General features: G+C 33.4%; 1 protein-coding gene and 1 long non-coding RNA gene across 2 annotated transcripts; one reads left to right on the top strand and one right to left on the bottom strand.

Annotated features, from left to right (window-relative positions):
* Nucleotides 1-721: 721 nt before the first annotated feature.
* LOC132052662 (uncharacterized) lies at nucleotides 722-1,245 on the top strand. The gene is made up of 2 exons (XR_009414016.1): nucleotides 722-877; nucleotides 929-1,245. It is a non-coding gene; the product is annotated as an uncharacterized LOC132052662 (long non-coding RNA).
* A 1,869-nt stretch (nucleotides 1,246-3,114) lies between these two features.
* Nucleotides 3,115-11,688, bottom strand: LOC132052661 (outer envelope protein 61). The gene is made up of 11 exons (XM_059444301.1): nucleotides 11,453-11,688; nucleotides 9,231-9,461; nucleotides 8,124-8,180; nucleotides 7,907-8,035; nucleotides 7,280-7,357; nucleotides 7,094-7,164; nucleotides 6,901-6,950; nucleotides 6,599-6,806; nucleotides 5,340-5,901; nucleotides 4,481-4,624; nucleotides 3,115-3,637 (listed from the first exon to the last, which is right to left on the bottom strand). The coding sequence occupies exons 1-11, from the start codon at nucleotides 11,546-11,548 to the stop codon at nucleotides 3,491-3,493; spliced, it is 1,773 nt and encodes a 590-aa protein (XP_059300284.1). The 5' UTR covers nucleotides 11,549-11,688; the 3' UTR covers nucleotides 3,115-3,490.
* Nucleotides 11,689-14,393: the final 2,705 nt, after the last annotated feature.

The following is a 14,393-nucleotide window of genomic DNA, read 5'->3' as shown; positions in this document are numbered from 1 at the left end:
TTTCTGGAACATATTTTTTTGTTTATTTTTTTTAATTATTATTATAATTATATTAAATGAAGATTATTTTACGATTGGATCTCTTGGTCTTCAGTATCTCCAAAACATATAAACCTCTCTCTCTCTCCCACTTTCTTACGTCTCTCTCTAGATTTTTTTTTTTCAGTTTCCGTAAAGTCGATGATTTTCTAATTTCATTTGACTGAAGACAATTCTTTTCGAGAAAATCTCTTTCTCCAAATCAAAGAAAAAAAAAAAAAAAACCATCAATCGTTAATTCTCATTTCATAATTATCTGCGATCTATTCCTTTGATCGTTGTTAAGGACGATAATGAAGGATGAAGAAGAGGAGAAGAAGCCAAGTTGCAGTACTCACAAACGGATAGGTGAGGTGGCAGGTGGGACCACAGCGGAGTGTGCGATGGTATGTTGTTGTTGTCCATGTACGTTGATGCATTTATTAGTACTTGCTGTTTACAAAGTTCCAACGGGAATTTGCCGGAAAATATGGAGAAAGAAGAAACGAGAGAGGCTTTTGAAGAAGAGGAAGAAAGATGAGGACACGTGGAAGAACAACAAGGATGATGACGTGGAGGAGTTTGACGGTGGAGATGACGGCGATTATAACGGAGTAAGAGAAGTTGCCAATTTTGAAACGGAGATGTGGGACCGGTTTTATGGTGCTGGGTTTTGGAGGACCCAGTCTCAGAGAGAGGAGGATTGAATATGGCATAAAGCAAAACAAGTAAGGACTTCAATGCAATATGATAAGAAAAATCACGTGAGCAATATTAAAGAGGATTACTTTTAATGCTAAGGAATAGTTGGAAATTCTTGCCATTAATTCATGACACTTATTTTGGAGAATTTGCTTTCGTCAAGGTGATATTTATTTTGGGACGGAGGGAGCGGAAAAAAATGAGAAAGAAAAGGGAAATGAAGATTAATGATTTGTTTGGGATCCATTTTGCCAAAAAAAGGTGGGTGGAGTAATAATTGATTCAACGAACAGGATTATTCAGGTGGACACGCAATTGATTTTTCTTTTGTAATATTTAAAAATCTCTTCTACTTGGTCCATATGGACTTCACCGTGTTATATTTGGACATGATTTTTACTTTATTTGCTTATTGTTGTATGTTCTTCGTAAGATGAATGTGACAGTTCACAGTTGAAAGACTTTAGTACGTAACGAAATGTTCAGGGGACTGGTTATTAATTAGCAAGTGTATCTTCCTTGTCATCTTCATCACAAAGTTGATACGGTAATTTTTACTTAGGGCCTGTTTGGAAAGCCACCCAGGTAATTGAAATTGGGTGTAATTCTGTAGTTTGCGCATTTGTTTGTAGCAAGAATTACACAAGTTAGGTGAGAATTTGGTGTAATTGACGGATGTAATTACACTCTCCAATTTCTAGGGGGGCTAGAATTAAGGTGTAATTACATCGTAATTACTTTTTTTTGTTTTTTTTTTTACTTTAATTTATTTTTATTTTTTTTATTTTATTTTATTTTAATTTTTTTGATTTTTAATATTTTTTTATTTCTATTATTTTAATTTCTTTTTTTATTTTTACTTTTTATTATTTTTATTTTTTAAAATGTATTTTTCTTTTTATATTATTTATTTTTCATTTTCTTTTTTTTCATTACTAACCTTTACTTCTTGTGATTCCAGTAATTGCTCATATTTTTTTTATTTTTTTATTTTATTCATTTATATAACCGTGTTATTATTCTAATATTTGAAACTACACCTCTTAATATTGGAAAGAATGAGTTATTAACAAACTTGACATATAAGATGACGTTATTAAAGTAGAATTTCATTGTGAATTGGATTATAGACTTATATTTTTCCTTTCTTTTGAATTATTTACTTAAGTTACGTTGGAACTTACTTACGTAATGTTGGAATTTGACATAAGAGTATTATGTTGAACTTTTTCTTTTGGATTTTGAATTTAGGTTATATTTTTAATTTTAAGTTATTTGCTCTCACATTGCATGTTGTTTATTTTTCACTTACATTTGATGGATTTTTTGTATCAAACATTTGAATAATGTTATGGCATTATATTTATTAATATTATTTTTGTCAAACATCCAATCCATGACGTTCTTACAAAAAAGTCTTCTTTTAAGTTTTATAATTAATTAAAATTAAATATTAATTTGAAAAATATATATCAATTATTTTTGTTACAATATTAGTTACAAATATATGATTATTAATTAATATATTTTCAAGAAACAATGTGTTATTAAATAATTAATTTAATATCATTTATAAAGGCAATATTTTTTAAATATTAATTTTAAATTTTTTTATAATTAAAATTTATTTTTAAATTAAACTGATCGCAGAATTACACTACAGAACCAAACAAAGACGCTTGTAATTACACCGTAATTACGTTGACAAACAAAGTGCTATCAGAATTACTGTAATTGCATTGTATAATTACTTAGGTTGTATAATTACTAGGGCAGTAATTACACCAATTCCAATTACCAGGTGACTTTCCAAACAGGCCCTTTTGTCATTTATGAACATACTTGGTTATATCAGCTCTCTGATCGCATGCTAGTGTCAATCGACATGTTAAATTGTCGTTACACTCTTTAATAATCAAGAAAATCACCACACAATGGCCCCACCAATGCAGTTGCCATTATAGTTCTTTTTTTATCAAAAAATATCTTCTTAGAAAAGTAAGAGACTTGGTCCATCATGTTACATTTGTACATTTTTTTCCCTTTGTTTGCTTATTGTTGTACGTTCTTCGTAAGATGAATGTGACAGTTAAAGAAGCTTTAATACTTAACGAATTGTACATGGGGCTGGTTATTCATTAGCAGGTGTATTTTCCTTGTCATATTTATTTTTTACTTATGTCATTTATGAACATGAGTTACTTTATATCAGATCTTTGGTCACATACTTAATTTCACATGTGACATTGTCGTTATACTCTTTAATACTCGAAACAAACCAAATACAATGGCCCTACTATTGCAGCAGTTGCCGTTATAGTTCACCACATTTACAAATGTCCATATTCTATATTTATGAAATTACTAAAACTGTTGGGAATATGTCACCAGAGAGATGCAAAAAAGAAATTGTTATTTTCTGTAATATGAATTATATCTAACACAGTCAGTTCATGACTTCTGAATTTGGAAAAAGAGTAAGTCTTACAAAAAATCATCTTGAAACGGCGGGTTCTACTGCGAAACAACGAACTAAACAATTTGGCAAGTTGCAGATACAGCCTCATCAGCACACCCAAAAATCAAGAAACAGGGAGAAATGTAATATAATAAAATAACTGGTGTCATCTTCAACCAACTGGTTACACTTTCATCCACTGATTCCCATTTCAAGTGCATTACAACAAAGATTCCAAACTACTACTCCACTTGTCGAACATGGGCATACTGGCAGCTCTTTCTGCTAATCTTTGGCTAGCACCCGTAAAGTCTAGCGCCCGATGAAGCCCAGCCAGTGAAGGACGAGTGCCAAAAGAAGCACAAGTATAGCCAACATCATGCCAGGTTTACCTAAGAGGAAATTTTTCGTCTTCTTTGCGCCTTCCACTCCTCTCTGAATTCTGTCAGCCCACTTCATCTGCAACATTCAGAAAAAGAAAAAGATTTAGCATGTATATATATATTTTTTTTGATGAAGTAAGATGTTGTCATTGATATAGGGCGACTGGAAGGTGCCATAATACAGATTTAGCATGTATAGAAGGTAAGTATACATTTACACACGGAACAAAAGCTAGAATAGAAGGTTCATCTATGAATTTATCATGAATGTAAAACAAAGAGATGAATCGAACCATTTGGAAACCAAATAATTACGAATACCAAGAAAATAATCTGATGATGGAAATTTCTCCCCAGCTAGCCCATTGGTTCCAGTGGATTCTCGGGGTTAGATATTTTATTTATATAATAACGAGATGCTAGAACATGTGTTAACATTAAACATTTAACATGGCTATAGCAAATTTTTGGAATAACCAGTGGTTATTTCATTGAAGAATCCAACTCATAAATTCCTAAGTATGACAAAACCTCATAATCCATAGGCGTGATTGCTTGACACAATTTCATCTAAAGAGTTCAAAAATGTGCACCCGCTACATAGTTAACAAGACAAAGCACCACTTCACTCATAAGTGCTCCCTTTTTAGTTATAAGACCTTTCTCCTACGACTTCCCGCGGTTCAATGACCATTTATTTTTGTTTTGGACTAACATTAAAGTGACTTCGCATATCATTTTAATCCGGGCAAAAACAAGATACCGGTTCTAAGTGAAGATGCATTACAAGTGCCAATCACATGAACTAGAGATGAGTCATTATGATGCAAAACAGCTTAGTAAGATAAGGGCGCATCTTCTTTAAGGAGAAACAGAGAAGGGGGCGATACAATCACACCAGCATATTTTGAGTAATTACCATTTTTTCCAAGTCATCTGGTGACAAAGATGACATCGCCTGTTGAGCTTTCTCTGCATCTGCCTGACTGAGCTTCATACCAAATTGTTCACTCATGTTAGCCATCATCTCTGGACTCATGTTCTTAATCATTGAAGAGAACATCTGTCAAATTCAGGAAACCCAGGCGTCAAGGTGTAAATCAACGAAGACCCAGATACATCAGCATAGTAACAGGTATAGGCATGTATAATACAAAAGTAGTTAAAGGCACAACCTGTCTAAAAGCTCATAAAAGAATAAATGTAGAGGACAGAGAAGTTTAACCCCCACATTTGGTATTTGTTAGAAAAGTAGATGAAGTTGTGAAATATTCTGGAAAAGAACATAGAAGAAATGAAACATGCAAGGATTACTGACTGAACAGGATCCGAAGCAGGGTATTAGCAACTATGCTTAAATCACGTATCATGAAGATCTTTTATCACTGGAACTCATGGTGCATCCTTGCATGTGCTTTTTCACATAATCTTTTAGGTATTCTCTTCAAATATGGATTGCCGAAAAGTCAAAGTGGAGTGGTATCTAAAAACAGTTCAATCAAGTTAAAACAGAAAAAACTAGGAAATAATGGTTTGGTTAGTGGAGGGACCAGGGTATTTTACAACTTTAACTCGGGGACTTTTTGAGTTAGCATTGGGAACATTGGGGAAAATATAAATGTTGGATCTTTAGTTATGGTATTTGCAATACTTAAATACATACCATTTCCAGTAAAAGAATAAAGCCCCTAATCTGCATCAAATATTTATTAAAAAAAAAAAAAAAAAAAGAACAGAGGACATATACTATTTCCACAAGAAAGGACCAAAGTAAACACCTGTTTCATGGCTGGATCTTTCATTCGGTTTCTCATTTCTTCTTGCAGATCAACATTCGAACTTGATAAGCTTGATTGAGAACCATTATTTGAAGTAGAAAACCCTTGTGATGAAGTGCTTGCACTTGTACTGTCATCCACTTTGAAATTTTCCCTAGTGTCTCGAGGTTTTGACTGCCAACTTGACCCATTAGAATCTATAGTTGTTGCAGCTGATACTGGACTTTTCTCTTTTAACGAAGATGCCATTTCAAACATCTTCGACATTTCATCTGGAGACATCTTGCCCATCATATCAGTTGCCATTTTCAGCATGTCAGGTGTTACATTTGGAGGGACTGAACCAGGGCCAAGGTTACCCGAGGAACCTTTTTTAAGAAACGGATTTTCACCTTGAAAGGAGGAAGCCATCTGGACCATCCTTTGTAGTTCTTCCGGTGACATCTTGCCAATAACATTGGAGGCAGTCTTTACCATTTCAGGAGGTATGCCTTCAGCATTTCCACCACTTAAGGCAGATAGGGTGTCCGGATCAGCGCGAGAAATAAAATTCCGGAAGGATCTATCAACATACAAAAGAATTAAAAGTTGGTGAAAGACTGCGGACATTGGTGAACACAATCTTATACAAGGAGAAGAAGAAAAAGAAAATGATTGCTATAAAGAAGAAAGGACAATGTGTAGAGGATAGGATTTCTCATAGGAAACTGAATTTGATCATAAGCATGACATTTCAGCACCACCAAGCAAAGGAAAGATAGGACAATGGCAATATTAGACACTGCACCTAGACGAGATTTAGCATATCTTACCACAGACCAATAACCTAGATGCCAAATTATGTTTATGCAGTATGAGAATGAAATAAACAAGCGACTCTGATCGCAGACAGCTATAGTAACTCTAGTTTTCAATATAATGTCAACAACACTCATGCAAGGTAAATAAAACATCCAAAAGATAAAGGACTATCAGTGCATGAAAAAAGTTAGAGAAAGATGACTTCAATTTAAAGAACATACTACATAATCAATATTCAGACTTTGGAAGTGAAAGGGGCGGGCAATTTGAGAGTACCAAATAGCATATATTTTTGTTAAGGGAGCAATTTTGCAGCATCATGGTCATTATTACGTCATTCTTCAACTAAATGACCACACAAACAAGAGACAATATAGTTTCAAAATATGATGGGAGAAGCAGAATCTTCTCATGATTTGTGAAAATAAGGAATTACACCCCGACATCAAGAAACAAACCTAATGGATTCTGGGTCATTTTTCAAAGCTTCCAAGGACTCTGAACTTGATAAGGGAGGCCCACCAAGAATTTCATTTTGACTCTTAGGAGGGCTGATCGCTTCACGTGGTTGTGAGGCAACATTTTTTGCAACAGAACTATCCGCAGCTTCTGAAGACACTAATGGTTCTTCTTCAGTTATTTCTTCAATAACCAATCCTCCTCTACCTGCCCAAGAAAGGAGAACTCAAGTTCAATTAACATAGGAATTTAAATAAATACCACGTACAGCTAAAATATGGAAATGCATGAAATAACATACGTCTTGAAGCTCCAGCACCACCTTCTTTCACCAACCTTTCCTGGACACCCCTAAATCAGAAAATAAAGATTCTTTAGCATGTCAAACCTGACGCGCACTAGAATTTCAACAAAGAGATCTAAATAGAGAAGGGATAGGGATACCCCTTCAAACAAACATTTACCAGTAATTATAGAAGTGTAAACAAGGATACCTTAAGACATCAGCAATAGTTTCATCATCAGGAGAGACTTCATGTGCTTTACTCAAGTCAGACACAGCATCCTGTTTATGGTTCAAACCAGAAATAAGAGGCTTGGCAAATATCTGACATTGTAAAGGAAGCACTGGAACAAAAAACGAACAATGAGAGAAGTCACAAGAATCAATAAATACTCACTTCTAACTGTCCCAGCTCTCTATAAGCTTGACCCCTACGATAAAGGGCCTTGATATTATTGTCGTCATATGCCAAAACCTACACCAGCCACACATTATATAACCACCATAATCCATATTACTGCAGTTGAGATTCATATTCAAGTATGAATCAGTCTCAAAGCTGAACTAACATGACTTGAATGTCAAGTTTCCACTTGGCATAGATTTTAAAATGAGAATGGAAAAAAGTTTAATATACAGCTTTAATGAGTTAGACTTTCAGGCCGTTAAGTTATTCTTTTGATATTTCTGAGAATAATTTTTTTTTAAGAAGCTGTAGCAAGAAGTGTAAAAGCGACCTCTTAAATTATGTATTATGTAATTACATTTCTCTTTTAAGAAGGTGAACATAATTTTGAAATAGACCAGAAGAAAAAGTGGACATTCATCCCGGGATAGAATAAGCAACCCCAGCCCTTGGACAACTACAACAGAAACCCACACACTGATATACAAATAACAAGGAAGCACAACTGGAGACAGATGCACATGTTCCCCGCCATGTTACGCAAAATGTACAACATTAATTAGAATCATTGAACCTCAAATTTAGGCAAACTTATAGCACTATCTATTACTCCCATACCTCACTACCTTCCTTTATGCAGTCATCGTATTGTCCAGTTTTTAAGTAACACGACATCATGTTCAAGGAACAAGCCAATGAGATACTCCTGCCTTTCGCGGCAGGAATGCTTGACAGATTTTTCTTTGCCTGATAATGGAAGGAAAAGAAGTAATCAGAACAGTAACTTAAGTTTGTGTAGACACAAGCAAATCAAAAGGGCAGAGGTTATGCTTACAAGCGAATATTTCTGCAGGGCCTCGTTAAACTTTCCCTTGGTGTGAAGATCATTTCCCTGCAAAGATACATAGATATCCTCAAATAATTTAAAATCGGAAATAAACCAAAGCTTCCATCAAGTACCTCATACTCATTGTTTAGCATTGAAATTGAAATGCATAACAGCCAATTTTATTGCAGTATCACAGAATGTAATATTGCATCCAAGACCAAAATCATAGCAAACGAACGTAATTATGTCGGAAAGAGTAACTGCTCAGTAATGATATATACAATAGTAACTGTTATAAATCAGGATAGACCACCCATATAAAGAAAATCAGGGTCGACCTTCAGCTTACAAGTCACAAATTATTCATCTCGTGTAGAGATTATAGAGATACTTTTGCAGGGTAACTAACGAGTTACATAACCAAACATGATAGGGAGTTGTATGCAATGGTACATTATTTTTAAAAGTTCAAAGCTGGTTTGATACTACAGCTAATAAAAGATGTAAATTCCAGCTCACATGTTCTAATAAAAGTAACTCTCTTCTTATTGATCATAAGAATGAACTCATTGTGTTATTGATCTGATTTACAGGTAAATGTTTCCAGTGATTCTGTAGTATACTACTCCCTCGGGTTCAAAATAAGTGTCCACTTAGCCTTTTTATTTTGGTTCAGAATCATGCTTACAAAATCAAGAAGGAATTAACTTTATTTTTTCAGATTTGCCCCTATTTTACTCAAGGCAATAAATAAGCAAGAGTCTTATTAGTTAAGGATAGTTTAGTCAAATTACCTATTTTTTTTTTCCCTAGGAGTTAGTGTTTTCTTAAGGGTGTGAAAAAGCCTAAGTGGACACTTATTTTGAACCAGAGGGAGTATGTAATAAAAAAAGCTTGTAATTCTTTTTAAATGAAAAAAGTGACAGAGACTATCACTTCTTAACCAATAATGTGTTAAATAGGAGACAAATTCTAAAAAGCCTCAATTAACCAATCTGGGCCAGAACATCTCAGAGAACTATGTGTGCAATGAAACAAAATATACACAATTGAAGCCAAATGAGTGCAAAAACGGAATTAACGAGCATCTATGTGTATCACAAAATAAATTACCTGCTTCTTCAGCAACTCAGCTCCACTAATTTCATATTTAACCTGTGCATCCATTTGGGCACGCATCGTTGCTATTTCTTCAGGTGATGCATTAGCCATTTTCTTACCAATCTCAGCCATATCCTCCGGACGGGTATGCTTCAACTGTTCTGCAGCAACTTTTAAATCATCTGGCCTCATGTTTTTCATGCCTTCAGTAGCCATTCTCATTAAATCAGGATTAGACATCATCTGTAGATCAGCAGTGTGTCAGGACCAATAACGAACTGGTTATCCAAGTTCATTTCAAATTAGAAACCAAAAATGGTATAAAATACGTAATTAGTCTGAACGAATCAAAAATGTGGGGCATGCAGAAGTTTCATTATTGAAACATATATTATCAGCTACAATTAGTCAATTTCCAAAAAGATTGATCATTTGAAACCGCTAATCAATATCTAATACTTTATCAAGAGGTTTTCACTTCAACACAAGTTTGTTCTTTCCGATAACTGAACATCAAAAAGAAAATATTTTGCCCATGAAGTTATTTGGGTAGTGTTAATTAATTTGATATTGGCTTAATGTTGTTGCCTTGTTGGCTAAAATTCTGAATTGACCAAGCTAAGAGAATTGTGGTAGCAGATCAAATTTTCCCACCAACGATTGTCAGACGACTAGCTAGCACTAGGAGGGAACACTACTTCTCGACTATGGGTTACTTAAAGTACTTGAAACAAAGTTCCTTGTTGAAACATGTAAAGAGAAGGGTTGTACTATGACTAAGTATTACTCCCTCCGGTTCAAAAAGAGTGTCCACTTAACCATTTGCACACCCCTTAAGAATATACTAACTCCTAGGCAAAAATAGGTAGTTTGACTAAACTGCCCCTAATTAAATAGGTATTGGGATTTGATCACTTAACACTTAATAAGGACAAATTTGGAAAAATAAGGTTAATTCTTTCTTGATTTGGTACGTGGACACTCTTTTTGAACCAAAAAATAAAGGCTAAGTGTACAATCTTTTTGAACCGGAGGAAGTATTAGTCAAAGAGGAAAGCCTGTAGTATAGGCTTGAAAATTAAAAGGAAATTAGGCTGTAATTTAATTAGTGAAATGACTTCATTAAATTGATACGAAATTGAGATATGTTCTTTCGACGGTGGATGATGTTCATTATATGTACCAAATATACTACCGATAGCCAAAAAGACCAACCATTTCGGGCTAAAATCGTCTTAATGTCGTGTCTGTGGATTGTTCTCTATAAATCATTACCAAAAATGACACATGTCTCTATATGAGTATACTCTCTAAAGGCCAAAAAAAAAAAAAAAGAAGATGTAAGTCTGACCAATGCCTGGTGATCAGGAGCAAACATATAGGAGGTTTTACCCACTAAAGTCCACTAGTCCCAACTAATTTCATTACTAAAGGGTCGTTTGGTTGCTGGTTAGAGTTATGCAGGTATTAGTTATCTAGGGTTTAATTATTCATGTATTAATTATTCCATCTTCTATCCTGCATAAAATAATGCATAGATTCCCTCATAATTTATACATGTATTAGTTATGTGGGATTCTAAATTGCTAACCAAATATCATATTTGGTGTGTTGAATTATATACGTAGCAAAAGAATGCTGCCAAACATGGTACAATCACCTCCTAACCAGCAACCAAACGAACCCTAAATATTTGCATCTATACCAGTCCTTGTGACTCCAACTAATTCCATTACTAAAAGCTTGCACCTATACCTTTTTCCCCTAATGGCAGCGTCTGGAGTACCGATCATGTAACCAAATTCCTCTTGTTGGTAACCTTTCTATTGACTAGTATCTTTATTTCACATTCTTTTTTATTCGTAAATATCTATAGCTACAGCATAGATATTTATACTCCCTCCGTTCACTTTTACTTTATCACGTTTCACTTCACGAGAATCAAACTACATGGATTTTTACCAACATTTTTAACATGTAATTTTTCATCATATTATTATGAGAAGAATTACAACTTATAGTATTTTTCCTTAAGCTAATCGGCTGTGCAGTTGAAATGAAATTAAACAGGGATCTACCATTGTACCCACAAATGATCCGTCATAACATGCTACCAAATTACTAAAACTCTTTCAAAGACAAATTATATCCAAATAAACAAAAATTATTCAAGCAACCAATTAAAACTCAAATTCATAATTCTAGCAAAAAAAAGGATATCAAATTATACGAACCTGTTGCTGCATCCGAGCCAAATCTGCTGGGGACATACGACTCATTTGCTCTTGAGCCATTCTCATCAATTCTGGATCCATCATACCATTAAACATTTCTAATTGTTTCCTAAATTTTCCCAATTCAAAAATAAGGAGAAAATTGGATCGTTAAATCGTCAGATTTATCAGATATTTGACCCGATTCGAAATTTTCGTTTGAATATATATATGATTGTGTATGATAGTGATCCGTAAGAAGAACGAGAGACGTATAAATGAAGGATTCTAGAAAATAATTTTTTAACTTAGAGGCGAGGGAAAGTGAAGGCCCTCCAGCTTTTATTTGTGACGATATACACCATAAACTAATTCTAACTATTACAATACCCCTCTCACGTTTGAATTTTTTTTCTTTCTCGTCCAGTTTTATCGGTCCTGCTATTCATGCGAAACATCATGAAGTGTTACTTAATAAAGACGATTCTATACTCATGATTCGAATCTAATATTTCCTCCGTATTAAAAAAAGAGTTCACTTAGTTTTTTTTTTTTATCAAAAAAACAAAATTATTCCACCAATTTCATTTGTTTGCACTATACGAACTGTTGCTGCATCCGATCGAATGGTTGAGCCATTCTTCAATTCTGGATCCATCATACCATTAAACATTTCATTTATTCCTAAATTTTCCCAATTCAAAAAATAAAGATCTAACGGGATTTATCAGATATTTGACCCGATTCGAAATTTTCGTTTGAATATATATATGATTGTGTATGATAGTGATCGTTAAGATCTTGAACAAAGTGAAGGCCCTCCAGCTTTTATTTGTGACGATATACACCATAAACGAATATCATTAAGTCAGTTTTAGGCACTTTGTATGGATCATTTTTACCACATGCTTCACCCCACCACCAACCAACCACCCACCCAACCCACACCCACACCCAACCTTACCCCTATTAAGTGTTATATGATCAAGAAAAAATTAACCTTGTTTGTCCATATTTGCCCCTATTAAGTGTTATATGATCAAGTCTCAATGCCTATTTAATTAGGGGTAGTTTAGTTAAATTACCTATTTTTATCAAGGAGTTAGTATTTTCTTAAGGGGTGTGCAAATAGCTAAGTGAACTCTTTTTTTGATCCGGAGGGAGTATTTCTTTAAGGAGTACTTATCACATCACAATTTTTATTACTCCTCCGTTTTTAAATAAATGGTGTTTTAGGTTTTTTATTTCAAGAAGAATTTGATCTTATCCTTCCAAAATTATCCTTATTTACATAAATAAGAATCATTAAGTCGTTTTTCTTTTCTAGGCATTGATTAGGGGTAAGTAAGTAAAAACACTTCTAATTTTCTAAAAGTGACCAATTTTTAAAGGGATATGTATAAGCTAAAAACACCACTTGTTATGAAACAGAAGAAATAGTTGTTTGAATAATCGTTTAGATTTTTTATTTTGTCTTTTTAAAAAAAACTCCTATTATTACTAGTGAATTAGAGAAAAGGAAGGAACAAAGAGGGTAAAATAGAACCCACACAAATGTCCCCTTCATACAAAGTATTGCTCATAATCAATTATTTTATTCTCCACAAACATCACTTCTTTCATAAGTGCAATTATTTTGTTCTCCACAAACATCACTTCTTTCATAAGTGCCTTCATAAACTTGGATTAATTTCATGTGTACTTAGTAGTTTCCTAATTAACAAATATGAAGGAATGTCACATGCAGAGCAAGCAATTCAAATATCTGTTTTGGTGTCTCCTTTCTTGGTATTAGGCTTATTTCTTGTAATCGTTGCTCTCTTCAGTAAAAACAAACTTTCATTAATTTTGTTCTCAATCCTCTCTTTGCATATTGTGACTTATATATATATATATATATATTTTTTTCATACGGCACTAACAATCTAATCTAGCGTATGAAGGGACCTCCGTGATGGAATTAAAATAACATGGTGTCATGCGGTTTTACACGTAAACCTTAAACGATGATAAATCAGATGACAAAGAAAAATAAACTAAAAAGCATAATATTATAATATGATTTGGTCAAGTGATCTACATGAAAAACTAATATAAAAGAAAATATTAAAACTACGAGAGAGTAAATCTCCCCCTACATGAGACTCTTTTAAGGACTACATTGTGGATGCTACTGTGTTGTGTATGAGAAGAACAAATCTTCTATTTATAGAAGTCCGAAACTTCTCCTCCAAGAAATAGTATAGATATAACAGAGTCCTTTTCCACAAAGAAAACATTTTCTATAAATGAAGTAAAACACAATTATGATAGAATTCAATAAAATAGGAAATTCAAGACAACCTAACACTCCGATTGCCGAAAAGTAATCACACGAAAGCTAGATTTGGAGTCCGGAGCCTAAAGGGTATAAAAATACACGGTATAAATCAAAAGGGGTAAGCCAAAAATATATATACCAAAAGGGGTTTAACGTGGACTGATCCACGTTATACCCCAACTTTTTTTTTTCCTTTGTCAGATTCACCAAACAAAAAAAAAAAAAAAAAAAAAAATTGTATAACGTGGATCAGTCCACGTCATACGTTTCATTAATTTTTTCCCCCGACATTTTACAAATAGTTTGTAAGACGTTGCCTCTATTTAAATCATATTCGGCTGTGTTTTTAATAAAAATTTTTTATTGATTTTTTAAATTTTTAAAGCATATAATTAATTTTAGTGAATAACTCAAATAAATATTTTAACACATGCAATAATTAAATATGTGTTATATAAGCGAACGTAAATAAAAATAAAATATAAGTTAAATAAACGTCACACATTAACTAAGTAATAAATGTTAAATTACATGATAACTATTAAACGGCACAAGACATGTTATATATTCTTGGAAGATTACATAAGGAAACAACAATCGTACAAGTTAAAAAAAAACATAAAAACCAACAAGCAACAACAA

Source organism: Lycium ferocissimum, chromosome 4 (assembly GCF_029784015.1).
Source record: "Lycium ferocissimum isolate CSIRO_LF1 chromosome 4, AGI_CSIRO_Lferr_CH_V1, whole genome shotgun sequence".
Classification (NCBI taxonomy): domain Eukaryota; kingdom Viridiplantae; phylum Streptophyta; class Magnoliopsida; order Solanales; family Solanaceae; genus Lycium; species Lycium ferocissimum.
This window is presented reverse-complemented; position numbering and strand designations above follow the sequence as displayed.